This window comes from Zootoca vivipara, chromosome 13, assembly GCF_965207765.1.
Source record: "Zootoca vivipara chromosome 13, rZooViv2.hap1.1, whole genome shotgun sequence".
Classification (NCBI taxonomy): domain Eukaryota; kingdom Metazoa; phylum Chordata; class Lepidosauria; order Squamata; family Lacertidae; genus Zootoca; species Zootoca vivipara.
Window position 1 is genome coordinate 20740485 of NC_142596.1, and position 19026 is coordinate 20759510.

General features: G+C 43.4%; 1 protein-coding gene across 2 annotated transcripts in view; it reads left to right on the forward strand.

Moving 5' to 3' along the window:
- Positions 1-19026, forward strand: part of ADAMTS17 (ADAM metallopeptidase with thrombospondin type 1 motif 17) — a 167607-nt gene that overhangs the window by 110179 nt on the left and 38402 nt on the right. The window contains exons 16-18 of one of the 2 annotated variants that reach the window (XM_035130683.3): positions 616-690; positions 6422-6502; positions 16566-16723. In XM_035130683.3, coding sequence (XP_034986574.1) covers positions 616-690; positions 6422-6502; positions 16566-16723 — 314 coding nt within the window. The remainder of the gene's footprint in view (positions 1-615; positions 691-6421; positions 6503-16565; positions 16724-19026) is intronic. The other variant, XM_035130684.3, reaches the window with a different exon arrangement.

Here is a 19026-nt window from a genome sequence, read left to right on the forward strand (position 1 = left end):
CAAGCAAACCTGCGTTTTGCAGTGGATCCACCCCCAAATAGACCCTGTCATGCCTCAGTTCCCCCAGCCGGGGGGGGGGGGGCTGAGAGGGATGCACACCCGATGCCTATGCCAAAGCTTCCCACATCTGAAATCAATAAAGTTGTGCCCGTTTAAATCCCAGACAGTTGTTGTGTCCATTCCTTTTACTCAGCAGTTATGTGCGCCGGGAGAGGGGACTTTGGCTGGGCATGCAATGTTAATTGCTGCTCTTTTATTTTGTGTTATAATAGAATGTGTTGCCTTTTAAAATATATAAATGTAAACCGTTCTAAAAGTTATAATTGAACTTGGTCAGATATTTAAATTTTATAAGAAAATAATTCATTTTTTTAAATGCAAGCGGTTATAAATTATACTTATATTGCACAATTCTGCCAAATGCTGGTGACACCTGTGCTTAGAGTTACACTTGCAGGCACTGTGTTGGATATAGCAAAAAGATGTTTGGAATGAAACCGTGTAATACATGCACACTGGGGTCCACTGAATGACCTCATATTTTGTGATTGCTGACTCATGAAAACAGAGCAAGTGTTGTAACTAAACCCATGCCAATTCCTTTCTTTTTCTCAGTATCCAATAGTCAATGTAAGAAGGTTTCCACGTGTGTGATGGCAAAGGCAAAGGGAGTCCCCAAGTGTTTCTCGTGTAAGAAGCCTGGTTGCTGTCTGTGGTGCTTCTGGGGTAGATGCTATTTGGTGTTGGGTCTCTCTCTCTCTCTCTCCCTCCTCTGGTTGGATCAAAACACGGAAATGGTATTGTTCTAAAGGAAGGAAGGAAGAGCTGTTGATAAATGTTAAAGCCTTTTGCATATATATTCAGCACGACTTGCCGGGATTGCAACCAAAATACACAAATCCCTTCTTTATAAGGATCTTTTGGCTGTCCTCTGTGAAAAAAGCACATCTTGGGAAATTCAATACCCTTGTTTTTTGCCTTGGTCTTTCTAATGCAACTTTTAGAGTTGGCTATGTTTCAGCTGTAAGGGCTTGTAGAACAAATAGGGTAAATTGCTAGATTATGCAGTAGTGAAGTGGCATAGTCAGAGGTGCAGGTTTATTTCATGACAGCCACACACCCTCACATGCATGCCCCTTCTAAGGTTATACAAGAATATTATTATTATTATTTATTTATACATACATACATACATACATACATACATACATACATACATACCCTGCCCATCTGGCTGGGTTTCCCCAGCCACTCTGGGTGGCTTTCAACAAAATATTAAAATACAGCAGTCTGTCAAACATTAAAATCTTCCCTAAACAATAAAAATAATGATGAATTGTAATAATCAATGCTCTCCTTGGTTTCCCTTTTAGCTAGATCTACTATTTTCTGAGCACATATTGTGCTTTGTCTTCTGTTTACATATTGTACATAACAGAACTTGCACACCTTATGTTTTCAGTGTTCCTAAATGCTTAGCTTTGGAACATACAGTGGGTAAAGAGTTCCCCTTTCATGCTGATTGGGTCGAGACAGGGACACTGCTGCAGAAATAGCAGCAGATCCTCCCCCTGCCTTGACCCCTGACAACTACACCACTGAGTTGATGCCTTTCATCTAAGGAGCCCAGTGAGTTTATAGTCTCGACTAAAGTTTGAGTGTACCATCTCTTATTCTATGCATCTGCCACACAGGTGAGAAGCTTACACAAAGCCCAGCAGAGAGCAGCAGCAGAAGGGGTGCACTTTGCTCAAGGACACACAACCAATCTTATATTTGGGGTCTAAAAATGTGTGGGAGTGAGCTGGAATATTGAATGGAAAAGGGGAAAATAAGCATTATGGGAACCTGTTCCCTTCCAGGTGTTGGACTGCTAGTTGTCAGGGCCACATCAGCTTATACTCACAAGCTCCTTATTTGTTTTACTTATTTAAAAAGCTTCTCTCAATCCACTTAGTGCTTAGAGATTTTAAAAACATTATGTGCAATATAGAACACTGTTGATTAAAACAAAACTACAACATAAAACCCATAAAAAGTATAAAAGCAAATAAAACAATGATTCGGGGGATTCATCTTAAAACAAGGCGCGATCTTATGGGTCGAGGAAAGCCAAGGCAAAAAGACAAGTCTTCACAAGATGTCTGAAGCCTCTGATGGTTGCTGTATCACATTTGGCAGAAGGGAAGGGCATTCCACAGTACAGGCAAAAGCAGAAAATGCCTGTTTCCAGGTCACCACCCTTTGATATATTGTAATTTCCCCAGATCATAGCTGCCAAGTCTCCCGCTGAAAAATGCGGGATCAGCAGTGGCACGTCACCGGAAGTCGCTTCTACGCATGTCTGGACATGCGTAGAAGCGACTTCCGGTGCCGCGCTACCCATGTCTGGGCACTGGAAATTGGGCGGCGCCGGCACCCAAAATGGAGCCTCCCTGGCAGGTAGGAAATCCGGGGGATTTACTGGATTTTTTCCAATCTGGGCTGCCAGCGGGAAACAGTTTAAAATACGGGGGTTTCCCACAAAAAACGGGAGACTTGGCAGCTATGCCCCAGATCTAAGTGCTCTTACAGGTCTACAGAGGAGCAGGTAGTATTTCAGGTAACCTAGTCCTGAATTGTTCAGAGCTTTATATGATAGCAAGACCTTGAACAAGGTAGCTGATTGAAAGCCAGAACAGTTCGCACACCACAAATGCAGCATGTGCATGTCCAAATACTCCATTCAGCAACCTTCTGGGGCTTATATTGCTTGTCCCTGTCCCGTCCCCCCCCCATGCATGCACACAGGGTGGGACTACAGGCAGTCCCACATGTTCAAAGCCGCTGTGGGTGGGTCTGCTCTGCTGGAAAGTTTCTCCTTATGTTGCACCAGGACGTTTACATCCTACGTTGGTGCAATAAGGCTTGTTTAGAAATTGGCTTTTCTTTTGATCCACACAACTTGTAACATGCGGCGGGAAGGAAAGTTATTTGCAAGTTTTGCAGCACTTACAGCCACGGTATAATATCTGTTTCACTGAAGAGACCACTTTCCAGAAAGATCCATACCAGCTTCCTCACTGAAAATCACACCAACATCTGGTTTTGGCTGGCTGGGGAAAACAGCTTTGCCTAGTAATAGAAATACCTCAACAACCTTGCTTCCTCTCCCACCCCCTCTCCGGTACTTATTTCTAGCCTTCTTGGTGAAGATACAACAGGCTACCCTTCACATATTAATCTTCATGGTGACGAAAGTCTTGGTTCTCCCTTTATCCCCCCCTTCCTCTATCTCTGTTCAGGTGTCTCCTCTAATTTGTGTTCTACCATATAATTTATATGCAGGATTCTCTTCAATCACAGCTTTGCATTCCTGAAGCATTGATGTAATGCAGGCTTATCCAGAAAGATCATTGCATGCCAAAAAGAGAGAGCGCTATTCCGGAGGTGGAGCATGCTTGTGTACAGTGCTATGAATGATCAAATAATGAAGTGCTCCTTCAAAGCATCATCTTTAGAACAAAAGTGCTCTCAAGTTAATGGATGGATGGATGGGCAGGACATGTAGGCAATGGTACCATCCCACAACTGCATATAGTTGATTCTTTCAAACCTGAATCATCGCAGCCTAGAAGAATAGGCTGGATACTGTTGAAAATATGGGATGTCATAGTCCTGGCAGTGGGACTTAAGTTGCTCAAAGTAAATGAGACTTGTTGATCTTTCTGGAGGAGAAACTGCAGGTACTAAGTGCCAAAGGAAATGTGGCTTGCATATAATGGAAAAGGTATTAAGGGATGCGGGTTTTTTCCAAATGTTGGCAAGTTTATTTCCATTAATTTATTAATCCCTTGCGAAGCAACATATGAATGAATTCTAAAGCTCAAGAGAGCAATAGTGGAAATGAGTTTGCATGTATCCGTAGTACATTTATTGAATTCGCAACCGGATTAGATTTCTGTAATCTGTTGTTGCTAAAATCTCCAACTTTTTTATTCTTAATTTTTTTTTAATCCAAAGGAACATGTCCAAGAGTTTTACCACGAGCCCTTCAAGAAGTTAGATTCAGGAGCATTGTACCTCTATTGGTGGCCAGCTGTTTCACATATTGCCAGCTGTTTCACATATTGCACTTGTAATGTGGGGAGTGGCCTGCATTTGAGAAATTATTCTGCTGTGGTGGATTCCCTGCTTTCCTCTGAATGTTGAAATTGGTTGGATTTGTCCAGCAGGTTGAGTCATTTGATGCCACAATTTTAGAAGGATCTGGCTTGGAAGCCCTAGAGGGCCAGGGCCAGGCAAAACATAACTTGAATTAATTTTCTTTTTAAAAAAATGAAAAAATAGAAAAAACATTAAGAAAACACATTGTAGATTTTGGGCATGTTCCAAAGTGGTGACAGGGTGTGATTGTCATGTGTGTCATGTTCTTGTAATAGTGTCATGCTATTAATCACTCATCTCCGATGTGTTCATGTCTGGTAGTCATTGTTGGTTGGGTATGTTTGTTAGTGCATGAGTTTTGGCAAAAGATTTTTGCCATTAGAGAGTGTGGTGACTGCAATGTCATTTTAAGTCTCGAATTGGACAGCGCACACTAAAAAAACCCCACCAAAAACCAACACCACACTACTGTATATGTCAACTGTCTGTTTGCTTTGACCATTATGGGTTACATTATTGTGGTAAAAGCATATTTAAACAAAAACAAAAACCCAACACTACATGCAAGTAGGAGATGGGGAAGAAATCCTATTCAGTTCACATTTTAATGTGAACTTTAATTTTAATGTGAACTTGCCTAATTTGCACTTTGCAGAACAATATGCACACAGAAACACTGCTATTCTCTGAATTTTGCTTTTCTCTGAATTTTGCAATGCGGTTCCCCAACTAATGTATATATTAGGACAATGTGCAGATAAAAATGCATATGTTAGTGGGGGGGGGACACAAGTGCATCACAGGAGGAAAAATTGATTTCAAAAATGTATATACTGTATTAGGCAAAATTGCATGTTAAAATGTGTATCAGGGAAAAGGTGTAATAAAGTGCTGGTGAATTTTCATGAGGACTTAAAATTTGCAAACTGATAATGGAAGTGTAGTGAACTGAACATAAGATTGGAAAAAAATGGGAAATGGTAAGAAATGAAAATTGACCCGTTTGTCCATCCCTACACGGCAATACAATTATTATTGCAACGTACTTTGTGGTCCCTAAACTGCTGCATCCATCCAGCTGGCCTTCACTGGTGTCTTTATACAGATCCCTGCTACCACTGTGTTTTCCATTTTCCCTCAGGGGTGGGGTCAGGCTGCTTCTCTTGGTAACCTGACAAGGGGAGAAGAAAATGAAAAAGGTAATGTGCAGTCAAGGTGGGGAGATCCGGTAACATGGAAATGCAAATTGGGGTTAGGAGAGTGAGACAAGAACAAAAGGGGAAACCAAGAATGTACCGTACATTGAAATAGGTGCCCTTGGGTCATATCACCTTCCTGCTTGTTGCCTCTAGCAGAGACCAGATGAACATGAGATTCCCCACAGGTTTGGAGAAAGAAGAGTTTGCAATATATCATCTAGTGGGCTGACCCAACAAATTCTTGATTGCTGCAGATGCTGCTGTTTAAGCCCATGATCAGTAACAAATGCTCTTGGACCTTTGCAAAAGCATACCTGAGGTTTTTTGTTTTTTAAGAGGTCATTCATACAGGTTAAACTATTAAATCAACAGCTCCTCCTTTATGCCAGGCATGGAGCAAGAGTACAATATACATGAGCAGGAGCTCAGCTCCCAAACCTGATGATTTGAAGACCTTCAGCACAATTGCTATTTCTTTTAAACAGACTTTGCTTACTTATTTTTTGTTTAATTAAGATTTTATCCCACCCATCCTCCAGTGAACTCAGGTGGCACACATGCTTCTTATCCCCTCATTTTATCTTCACAACAAACTTGCAGTAGGTTAGGCTGAGAGGTGGGTAACCTACTTATAGATAGAGATATATGAAACAGTTTCCTGCAAACAAAGATATCTAATGAATTATCTGGTCAAGGAGGTGTAGCTGAAATACCAGGGGTCTTCTTACTTGTGTCAACAAGGTTTGTTGATTCAGGATCATAAGCCTATATCTGCAACTCCTGAGCAACCTGACACATCTCTGATAATGTCAACATGCACAAAGTACACCAACTAGACTTTTATTCATCGTAATCTCAGATGTGGAAGCACATTTAAGATGCACCCAGAGATATTTTCTCCCTCCTCTTCATGACACTGAAATTTGAATGCCACATCAAAATGTAAATTGGAATTGGCTTTTAAAAAATAAATTATGGAGTTCATATGTTAAATCACAAGTACCCAGTATCTATTTTCTTATTTATTTGTTTTTTTTGAGATACTATGATCAATGTGTCCTTTTCATTTGCCCCAGGTTACATTGAAGCAGCAGTGATCCCAGCTGGTGCTCGACGGATCCGTGTGATGGAGGATAAACCTGCCCACAGTTTTCTGGGTAAAAGAGAAAGAAAGAAAGAAAGAAAGAACTGATAGTTTGATCTTACCCTTTTGTTTATGTTCGTACTTTGCTATCCTGAAATACAGTGAATTGTCTCCAGCCAAGAAATACTCAGAGTAGACCCATCAAAATTAATAGATCTAAGTTCATTGACTTCATTCATTGTTGAGAGAGAGATCTGGTGAGATACTGGGAAGTCATCTGATCCGTTTGTCTCCCTTTTGCAGGGATTCACAATGGCTGGTTGCCCCAAGCAGTTTTAAAACTGGGCAAGAATTGTATCCACTCCCGTCCACCTTTTCACATGTGTTTGCCAGGAAAAAAGGCATAGGCTAAAATGAACCACGTACACTGCTTTTTAAAGAAGTAAAAGACTTTACACGCAAAACATCAGAAGTCACAGAAATGAGGCTTTAAACATGTTCCCATCCAGTGAGCAGAAAGATTTTAAAAGGAGGTTCTGAAATCGTTTTCAAGAGAAAATAATTAGTTTCCGTTTCAGAAACAAAACATGCAATCTTCATGTTAATGAAAGAAAGCAGATTGTGTGAATCTTCCTGTTTGGAAGATTCACCACTTGGAGTCTGGGGAGCTGGAAGCCAGACATGGTCCCTGCTCTTATATCTTCATTCTTCCAAAAGAAAGAAGTGGACTAACCTGGGAGAGAACAAATACTGCAAATGCTTCTAAGTCCCTCTGAGGAGAATGAGGTCCTAACCAGGGGACTCGTTGAAGCTGCTTCAACTTAACCCTTTCATGGGTGCAGTGTGAGGCAGAAACTATCTCATATTAATTTATATGGGTTTGCTCCAAGTTCAACTAACTTGGGATACAACTCAAAGTAAGAGAGGAAGTAATATTGATTTCTGTAACTAGCTGTCATGTGCCATTGCTCTTTGATCCCCAAATGTTCCAAGGGCTCCTTTTAGGGCTGATAAATGCGAGCTGATTTTAGGGGAAAGTGCCTCAAGGCAGAGATACAGTGATAGCTACAACTGTAATTGTTCAAACATTATCCTTACCAGCACACTGTTACTGAAAGTTGGGACCTATAACAGGATGCTGTAGTCTTTCCTGAGGTGCCAAGGTATCCTCTCTTTGAAGCACTGTCAGCGAGTATTTCTGTGTTTGGAGGAATTCTCTGTTTAAAGGGTTATCCCTCCTAGTTTGAAGATAAAAAGAAGCATAATAAAGGAGAGCAGGAGTTTTAAAGTTGACCCTGGACAGCAAACTGAGTAGGCACACAAGCTACCTAGCCCTAGTCCTCACTGCTATAGTCTTTGCATTTCAAATATAGTAATTATTTTTAAATTTGCATTTGTACATAAGCATATGTAAATATGTGCCCTCCTTTGTGGCAATGCATTTCTTACTTCCTTTCTTCAGTGTATAAGTGGCCACCCTGTCATTTCCTCACACTCTGCTCAGTGTCTTCTTAATGATACCAGACAGTCATGCCTTCCTGTTCAAGTGTTTCTTTTTCAACTACTGTTCAACATTCTGTGGCTACTGAGCCACATCTGATACTGAACTCAACTCAAGCCTTGCACTTTTCCATTTTACTTCTCCAACAGACACTCTTGGATTCTGAGATTTGGGTGGGGGGAATAAGGGGTGGTGGGGTGGGAGAGAGACCAGCAACACTTTTTTGTGTTCTGCAACTGTTGAGGTCTCCCTGAATATTTTGGTTCTTCCCTCCTTGTTTTGGCTTCATTTCTGTCTGCACTCGCCACCAGAATTCACCATGATATGGTGTTTGTTATTGGCATTCATGTGCACAACAGTTTTACAGAATAAGAATAAGATGACATGTCCCTGCACCAAAAGCCTTACAAATTTGACAGAGGAATGGGAAAGGGTGCATAACTGTGGAATGCAGTTCCATGGGACAGCAAACAAGCCACATCCCTTATGGGTTTCAAATAGGCCTTAAGTAAAACTTGCCATCTTACCACTGCCTTTAGCAACTGATTAGATGTGAGCTACAGAACTTCTGGACTTCTGCCTGATTTTGATATTTTTAATATGCTGATTTAGAATTGGTCTCCTTCAATTTTAGTAATGCTTTGAAATATTGTTTTGGTGTGTGTAAGAGAGAGAGGGTATGTAATTACCTTAAACTGTGTTTTCTTGTATGTTTGATGCATGGCTGGCTTTTGGAAGATTTTTCTTGAAAAGAGGGCATTCAAATATATTACATAAATTTATGATAATAAACAGGGCAGGGGGTGTTCTTTTGGTTCAGTTGCACTGTCACCTACAATCCCTACAAGGGGATTGGCCTAGACTCTAGGAGCTTGTAATCCTCAAAGAGAGCCAGCGTGGTGTAGTGGTTAGGAGCGGTAGACTCGTAATCTGGGGAACCGGGTTCGCGTCTCCGCTTCCCCACATGCAGCTGCTGGGTGACCTTGGGCTAGTCACACTTCTTTGAAGTCTCTCAGCCCCACTCACCTCACAGAGTGTTTGTTGTGGGGGAGGAGGGGAAAGGAGATTGTTAGCCACTTTGAGACTCCTTCGGGTAGTGATAAAGCGGGATATCAAATCCAAACTCTTCTTCTTCTTCTTCTTCTTCTTCTTCTTCTTCTTCTTCTTCTTCTTCTTCTTCTTCTTCTTCTTCTTCTTCTTAACAATGGTGAAGCTAAGCAAGTGTGGGGTTTATCAATACGTAGATGGAAGCTTTCTGAGCTTTCTAAAGGAGCAAAATGTTCCAAATAAATAAATGGATATGATACAGACTACACATCAAAATGCTTGTCTTAACTTGTGTGTGATCACCTCTATGTCCCGTGGCTGATCAAAGCCCCTTCTGTGCTGTCAGCTGGTGCAGTTGCAAATGTGAGTAAACACTGAGGGGGCAGAGATATGCTCTGTTTTTGGGGAGATGGTGACAAAATTGAATACCAAAGAAAACTTCAATTCTGCAGCCTTGGATTACGCAGGTCAACACATTTGTTGTTCTTTGTGTCTATGCAAGAAGCCTCTGATCAATAGAAACTGTCAACCTTCTCTCTAGCTTTTGTAATTTCTCTAGTCTAGGCATTGCCCGCACCCTCCCAGCCCTATTTCACACCTATAAGAGCTAGAGACTTGTCATTTTATTCTTCTGTTGGAAGCCGCCCAGAGTGGCTGGGGAGACCCGGCCAGATGGGCGGGGTATAAATAATAAATTATTATTATTATTATTATTATTATTATTATTATTATTATTATTAAAAATGGGAGCTGGGATGCTCAGGAAGCTGCATTCTGCAACAAATACGACATTTTTTTTCAGGTTCGTCTCCTCCAGGAGGCTGAGTAGCATCCAAGATTACAGTATGCCATTCTTTGATCTCTTGCCTGCTACTGCTTTTATTTCTGCTTACCCGGCAGCCAGTTTTGTGGACTAAAATTACGCCTACACGGAAGACTTTGACATAGCAAAGCTTTGGAGAACAATGACTGCCAGTGTTCTGGGGCATTGGAAGTCCTGCTTTTGGAAGCCAGCATTTTTATTTGTCTTGGTTGGATTAATTTGGATGCTTACTGCCAGTTGAGCTTTGTCAGATGTCACTTAGGGTGAAGACAGACATAATGTAGCTCAAATTGCATCTGCAGGGCAAGCTGGCCTAGGTGGCAGTCCTTTTTCTGTGGCTGGTCCTTTAAAAAAAAAAAAGACTGAATGATTCAACATCCATTTACAGTACCTCTACAATAATTTGTTGTCAGATAGATAGATAGATCAATTCTTTATTATTATTACAATCACAAAACAGCCACTAAATTGCAGCCAAACAAATGCTATTTGCAATTTACAGGCCAACAGATAATAATAATAATAATAATAATAATAATAATAATAATAATAATAATAATATATTTATACATACCCTGCCCATCTGGCTGGGTTTCCCCAGCTACTCTGGGTGGCTTCCAACAAAAAAATAAAAATACGTTAGAATATCAGTCATTAAAAACTTCCCTAAACAGGGGATTATTACAAACTAGTGGTTTTCAGCCCGTTTAATAACGGGCGCTAGAACATCCTGGGGTTCAGAGAAGCGCTTGTGCAGCGCTTCTCCGAACCCTGGGACCTGTCCTTGCTGTCGGCGGCAGGGGGACAGGAACGGAGGAGGAGAAAGCGCTGCCTTCTCCTCCTCCGTTCCTCTCCCGCAGCCGCCGACAGGAAGCAGACATCCCAGGGTTAGGAGAAGCGCTTGTGCAGCGCTTCTCCGAACCCTGGGACCCGTCCTTGCTGTCGGCGGCAGGGGGACAGGAACAGAGGAGGAGAAAGCGCTGCTTTCTCCTCCTCCGTTCCTCTTTCGCAGCCGCCGACAGGAAGCAGACGTCTCTGCCGCTTTCCCGGTGTCTCCAGCCCGAGTCCTGGCGCCGCTGCCTGGCCCGAAGGAGCCTCCGCCGGGGCGAAGGCAAGCGAGGCGCTGAGTTGCGGCTCTCTTTCCCCGGCGCCGCTTCCTGCCTTTGCCCCCGGCCCGAGAGGCGGCAGTTCCTGGCGGCTGCTTGCCGTCATGTCCCACCAGACCGGCATCCAAGGTACTGAGCCCCTTGGTCTGCTGGTCGTAGGGGGGGAAGGGGGCTAAAGCAGCCTCCTCCTCCTCCTCGCTCTTTAGCGCAAGCACACTGAGGCGCTTGTCCGGCCGGGAGCGGCAGTTGGCAGAGGGGTGGGGGGGGAGAGCGTGTGCGCGTGTGTGTACGTCGTCTCTGCTGTCCAATCCCTGTGTCCCTGGGGCCCATGCGCAGTACCCCAGGGACACACGGGACAACTGGACGCAGGGACATCTTGGAGATTATTATATAGGATTAAACACATAGCAAAAAAAACCCCTAAGATATGTGTGCATTGTCATATGTTCACAGTCATGCTTCGGATGGGTTACTGAGCGCTACCGTGCACATGAAAGCTCATACCAATAACAAACTTAGTTGGTCTCTAAGGTGCTACTGGAAGGATTTTTTTTCCAAGATAATTTTTATTGGTTTTATATACACATCAACATCACACATAAAACAAATATTAAAAGAAAAATAAAAAAGAACAAATAACAAGAAAATATACAATACAAATACAAAACATGAAAATAAAAATACATTCAAACAGATATCAACTTAATTCAACTTTTACAACCATTGTTTCTTGTGCTTCCCCAGATCCCTTCTAGCTGATTTTCTTCTTCAAATCGTCTTTAGCAGTTTCTTATTCATTGCTTCAAATATTAATCATCATGTTGTTATTCCTTTCCTTTTTACCTCAGTCCTTTAAATTTAATTCATTTGTCTTTTTTTCCTCCCATCTTGTTCCTCCCTAATGCCTTAACAACAAAATATTCCCATAGATGCTCAGTCTTTTATGTTCTAAAATATTTCCCTAAATATAGTTTGAATTTCTTCCAATCTTCCTTCATCATCTCATCTGCTTGGTCCCGGAGTCTTCCTGTCAGTTCCGCAAGTTCCATAAAGTCCATCATCTTCATCTGCCATTCTTCTGTAGTAGGCAGTTCATTTTTCTTCCAGTATTTCGCAATTAGGATCCTTGCTGCCGTAGTAGCATACATAAAAAGATTGACATCTTTTCTTGGGATTTCATCCCCAACTATACCAAGTAAAAAGGCCTCTGGTTTTTTCAAAAATGTATTTTTCAATACTTTCTTCAACTCATTGTAAATCATTTCCCAGAAGCCTTTTATCTTGGGGCAAGTCCACCACATGTGGTAGAAGGATCCTACCTCCTCTTTACATCTCCAGCACTTGTTATCACAATTATGATACATTTTAGCTAACTTAACCGGTGTCAAATACCATCTGTACATCAAGGAATTTTTTTATTTTGTTCCGACTACGGCAGACCAACACGGCTACCTACCTGTAACATGAGTGCTACCATAGTTAGTAAGGAGTTTTAACCATCTAGTTCCTAGTAATGCATGCTGATGCATACAATTTTGCCACTTTTTAGTAATTTCATTAGAAAAATCTGACAGGAGGAAGGAGGTGTAAAAATTATCAGATCTCTGTGGGAAATTAATTAAAATAGGTGTGATGTATAAGGAGCAAATGTCTTTATAATATGAAGTGTACAGTTGTTGTTGTTGTTGTTTCAAAAGTAAAGTTCAAAAGTGATCAAGAATGGGATGGGGAAAAATTGGGGGTGGGGGGAGGGTTGGCATGATGATGGGCCAGCTAATCAGCACAACACAGATCCCGTTTATGCTTCAGATGTACAGAACTGGTTTTTTCCCTTTTAGGGCTGCAGCGCTGGGCTCAGGGGACTGGCAGCGGCGGCACCGCTTGCTCTCTTGGCTCGGGAAAGGCAGGCAGGCTGCCTGCCTTCCCCGAGCCAAGTGCCCTTCCCCGAGCCCAGCGCCCGACTGGCGGCGGCGGCACTTGCCTTCCCCGAGCAAGCGGTGCCACCACCGCCATTAAATTCGTCTTGCGAGGCACCACTGTATTAGTGAAAATTGAGGAAAACTGGTTTACCAAAATGTGTATATTAGGCAAAATTGCACAAAAGAATGTGTATCTTAGGAGAATTCATCTTAAAACACTGAAGGCTTTGCATAGGAAAATAAAATGGTGTGGAAATGTGGCGAACGGAATGAAAGCTGATAACTGATACCGTAGATTTGCTCATTCGTAATTCTAAGATTTCCTTTGTCTACCAGCCTCCTTGGTTTACATGCAGAGCATGGGGTGGATGGGAGGACATAGGCCACTTGCTCAAATGCATGGAATTTTTGATCACCTATGGCTACCATGCTTACATATACAAGACTGGGGAGAAACTGCATGTCAGTTAAATCCTGTGGGCATTTTGCCTCACTCTGTTACATGGGCAGGGCCTGCTGACTGACTTCCCTGTTAATTCTAAAGTGTACTGCTGCCTCTGAGCTCAGAGATCGACTGCTTTGTTATCAAAGCCTTGCAGCAGAACATGGGCAAGAATCCAACAGGGTAAGCAGAATAATTAGGAAATCAAAGTACTACAATTTCCTGCCACTGTAACTTTAATAAGTCCTCAGGTTTGTGCAAACATAGCTGTGTTTAACCTTGGAGTGATGGCTGGAGCTAATTACACTCTCAAAGCTTAGGCCAAGTAGGTCTTGTTTCCACTGTGGACTGGGTAAGGCGCATTGGAAATGAACCCAGCTTCACGTTGAATTGATGTTCCATTCGCTGGGAGCAGTTTCTTTCCTCCTACATCCATCCCACGCCGCCTGGCTTAGTTGCCGTTGCAAACTACCTTGAACAGGAAATGCCTTATAATTTGTATCCATAAAGCAGGGAAGTGAATTGGAAAGAGTCTGAATTGAGCAAAAGACTGGACTTTAACGCAAGCTTGGAAGACAGACCAATGGGGTCAATTCATATCCAGGAGGAAAAGAGATGTTTCAAAGAGCCAGACATGGATAAATCTAGTTATTGGCTTTCGGGCTATATAAGCTTTGAGTGGTTTAATTAAAATCAGGAGCTGCAGTTAAAGTAATGAGAAGCTTAATTTAAAAGGTGCCATATTAATAATGATTATAAAGTTTTTTTTCAGATATGTCCAGGCAACATGATTAAGGTTATGCAATAGGGTTAGGGAAAACTGAAATGGGAACAGAAATTGCCAATGTTCGCTTATTCGTCCCATGTTCAGAATGAAAATCAATCCAGCGAATATGATTGATATTTGCTGTTGCTTTCAGTCCACGAATGATAGTTCTTGATTACATTTTTCACCCTTTGCATTGTGTTCCCTTTGCATTGAAATGAATGGGGCATGATGACAATGGAATTTTTGATGGAAAGGCAACTGCAGCAAAATGGAAACACTGCTGCATGTGACAAATACAGGGCAGAATGGGAAGTGGTGCCTTCTTACATCCCTCATAGTAGCTCTGAAGTGCTCTGCTGGAGTATGGAGCGACAGTAGATGATGAAGTGCCTACCGCTACCGGTGATCTGGAGGAGAGCTTAGCATAATACATGTTTGGTGGCATGAAGATGAATATATTTCCCTCTGCATAATATTTGTTTACTTTATTCAATTTATATTCCTCTCAAAGGAGCCCAGAGTGGAATAGACATATTAGGGATTTGCATATTCTGCAGTGATGTTGCCAACTTTTGTAATTCCTTGGCTTTATGCAAAGCAAAAATTGTCATCTGAGCTGAAGAAGAAACCTCTGCTCCCTGAAAAATAGGAAAGACGATGACATGTATTTGTATATAATTTGCACGTTCTAAGAGATGCACATGTAGAAATAATATAATTTAAATACCAGTACTGTATAATACATCTTGCTATACAGGGGAAAGACTATGACCAGGTGACCTGTGTGCCAGCTCATTCCAGGTGCTGCTAACTGTAGATGGGCAACTTCAAAGCCTGTGTACTCATTCCTTCTGAGGATTTTAAAAATCTTTAAACAAGACTTAGACTGGACAGCCTTTTAAATAAAACAGGGGAACCTCAAGCCCAGGGACAAATGCAGCCCCCTAGTCCTCTCTGTATGGCCCTTTGGATTCTCCCTAGTCCTAACCTCCCCAGGACACACCTGTCAGCGACCCTACTCATGTTTTGGCCCAACTGGAATGCAGTTTTGCTTGCCTGGGTAGAGAGGTGTGTGCTTAGAAACCTCTGACTTTTGCATGACTGGAATGTTGCCTATTGTACAAAAAGGTAAAACTTGCATCCATTTCTCCACCCATATTTTGCCTCTTTCCTCACCCAGTGCTGGAATGCAGCCCTCAGGTTGGAAAATGTTCCTCACCATTGAAATAAAGGACCATCCTTTGTAACTACCATACTCACTTCCACCCCCACCCATCCCTCTACCTGGCTCTAGCAGCTGCTGATCCCACCACCACCACCCCTAAAACTGCCATAGAAACAGACCAAATACCAGGAAATAAGGAAAGTCCTACATACAGCCACAGCCAGGTAATAGAGGGGGTAGATCTGTCACGGAAGTATCTCCCACATGATACAGGTTGGGGTCCATATGATGGGTGGGTATAGTGAGGAATTCAGATTTCATTGCACTTCTGATAATGAAAAGGGTTCATAGCTGGGCCTGGGTAAACCAAGCTATTTCTTGACCCTTATTCTTATTTTGAGAAATAGCTTCTTTGGTTGAGTCCAATTCCAGATCAATTTTAACAGCGCTTGTCCAATCATTAATTATTTCTATTGGCTTTGGATGAATCTGTCATTTTGTATTTCTCTCAGTTTCTCATTTTTCCAACCTTCAGTTTTCCACATTTCCACAGTAGATTGTGATTTTTTTTAAGTCCTCATGAAAATTTACCAGCATCTTTATGTAAATTTATCTAATATACATATTTTATAAGCAATTTTTCTTGCTATATACATATACAGTCGTACCTCGGGTTACGACCACCTCGGGTTGCGAACAATTCGGGTTACGAACTCCACAAACCCGGAAGTATTTTTTGTCGCACGTACGTTCCGCGCATGCACAGAAGTGGCGCACGCGCTTTGCGCAAAGCACGAAAATCGCGTTTTGCGCATGCGCAAAATGGCACTTCGGTTTACGACCTTTTTGGGTTACGAACTGCGATCCGGAACGGATCGCGTTCGTAACCCGAGGTACTACTGTATATGCATTTTTGCAAGCTGGCTGTCTCATTTTTATATATTTAAATATTATATATTTTCACTAATTTAAGTATTTTATGGTCATTTCCCCACAATATACACATTTTCATACACATTATTTGGATGGAGGCCTGTGTTTGAGGCGCCATCTCTCCAGAGGCTAAATTCACTTACGATGCAAATGACCCCTCCTCAGCTACATCTAAGGATCCTGGCTCCTTGCCATCCAATAGAGCCTGATTCTGTGGGTTTTTTTGTTTTGTTTTTTGTAATGCTGGACCTCAGGTCATCCTCTGATGAGGAATCCCCTAGCTGAGATATGACAATGAGGAACACTTAGGATAACCTCTTAGGACCCAGAAAAAGAACATCTGTCAGCCTAAATGAAATTGGGCAACAGCAGTTTCTCTCTGGTGAGGTATTTGCTTTCCGTTTCATCCCATGTTGTTTGGTTCTTTCCAGCTTTGAAAGATTCCAGTAAGAAATCCATTAACAGTGACTGGAAAATCGAACTTCCTGGTGAGTTTCAGATTGCAGGAACCACTGTTCGGTATGTGAGAAGAGGTCTATGGGAGAAAATCTCAGCCAAAGGACCAACTAAAATACCACTCCACTTGATGGTAATTTGATGCTTTTTTCATTGTCTGCTTTCAGTGTTTCGTTGTGGTAGAATTGTTTTTTTTTTTTTTTTGGTGTTCATTATTAACTACTTCCTTCTTCAGTTACAAGAGTAACTGACATGCAGGCATCAAAGTCAGATAGAAGCCTCCAAACTAGTGTGGTGTGGTTTGTAATATATTCAAATTGGAAAAGGAGGATCTGGGTTCTAATTCTCTGGGTAGGCCATGAAACTGGGTAACATTGAGCAATGGGTAATGTACTTGTCAGGGCTGTTGTTATGTTAAAATGGGACAAGCTCATCTTTAACAGCATGATCTCCTTGCAAGAAGGGTGCAATAGAAATTTAGTAGGTAGGGTCAGTTCCAAAATTAATCCATAGATACGTGAACTGTTATATCAGACTTAATCTTTTAATGGAAGATATCTGCAAAGGAAAAGCAGAACATCTAAAAGAGTTCTGAAAATTAATGATAAGCCAGCAATGATACCGTGTTTCCCCTTTTTTAATACGTAGTCAAAAAGTAAGCCAGGGCAACAATTTTAAGCATTTGAGAAATATAAGACATACCCTGAAAATAAGACATACCCCCATGCCTGCCAACTGGGGGCCTGGAACCAGGAGGTAAAATGGCGTTTAAAAACGCCGTTTGAAGTGATTTCAGCTTGCCTCCCCGCCGCCTGGAACCGGCTGCTGCAGCGCGCAGCAGCGCCGGGCGGAGCGCCCAGCAACACGGACGGAGCGCTCAGCAGCACCAGGAGGAGCGTCCCACCGTGCCAGGCGGCGGGGTGGCAGGCCTCCTTGGCATGGCGAGGAAGAGACGAGGCCGCTGGCTCGGGCGCTCCTGAGTCCTGACCCCAGCCGCTTCTACGCGGCAGCAGCAAAAGAGACGTGCGGCCACATGGAGAGGCGAGCGCCCGAGCGGGAGACGCGCTCTCTGCAAAGCTCTGCACTCACTTCATCCGCCCGACGGGAAAGCGAAGTGGGGAAGAGAAAAAGAGAAAAAACCGAAGCGGCTCTTTTTCTCTTCCCCACTTCGCTTTCCCGTCGGGCGGATGAAGTGAGTGCAGAGCTTTGCAGAGATCGCGTCTCCCGCTCGGCCACATGGAGAGGCGAGCGCCTGAGCGGGAGACGCGCTCTCTGCAAAGCTCTGCACTCACTTCATCCGCCCGACGGGAAAGCGAAGTGGGGAAGAGAAAAAGAGCCGCTTCGGTTTTTTCTCTTTTTCTCTTCCCCACTTCGCTTTCCCGTCGGGCGGATGAAGTGAGTGCAGAGCTTTGCAGAGAGCGCGTCTCCCGCTCAGGCGCTCGCCTCTCCATGTGGCCGAGCGGGAGACGCGATCTCTGCAAAGCTCTGCACTCACTTCATCCGCCCGACGGGAAAGCGAAGTGGGGAAGAGAAAAAGAGAAAAAACCGAAGCGGCTCTTTTTCTCTTCCCCACTTCGCTTTCCCGTCGGGCGGATGAAGTGAGTGCAGAGCTTTGCAGAGAGCGCGTCTCCCGCTCAGGCGCTCGCCTCTCCATGTGGCCGAGCGGGAGACGCGATCTCTGCAAAGCTCTGCACTCACTTCATCCGCCCGACGGGAAAGTGAAGTGGGGAAGAGAAAAAGAGCCGCTTCGGTTTTTTCTCTTTTTCTCTTCCCCACTTCGCTTTCCCGTCGGGCGGATGAAGTGAGTGCAGAGCTTTGCAGAGATCGCGTCTCCCGCTCGGGCGCTAGCCTCTCCATGTGGCCGCATGGCTCTTTTGCTGCTGCCGCGTAGAAGCGGCTGGGGTCAGGACTCAGGAGCGCCCGAGCCAGCGGCCTCGTCTCTTCCTCGCCATGCCAAGGTGGCCTGCCACCCCGCCGCCTGGCACGGTGGGACGCTCCTCCTGGTGCTGCTGAGCGCTCTGTCCGTGTTGCTGGGCGCTCCCCCCGGGCGCTGCTGGGCGCTCCGCGCTGCAGCAGCCGGTTCTGGGCGACAGGCTAAAATCACTTCAAATGGCATTTTTAAATGCCATTTTCCCTTCTCAGGGCTGACTTCGCTGGGCGCGCGCTACACCTGAACCAGGAACAGCTGATTTCAGCGCTACAGCTGATCTGTATCTGCATGTGCCAGAAAGTGTCATGTGTGATTGCACAGAGCACCAAGCCTTAAGACATCCCCTGAAAATAAGACACCGTGGTTTTTTTTGAGGAAAAAAAGTTATAAGACGGTGTCTTAAAAAGGGGGAAACACGGTAGCTTTAATATGAGAGATGTGAGCTGATTGTAACTTATACTGGAATACTGTGTCTAGTTCTGGGCACCATAGTTCAAGAAGGATAT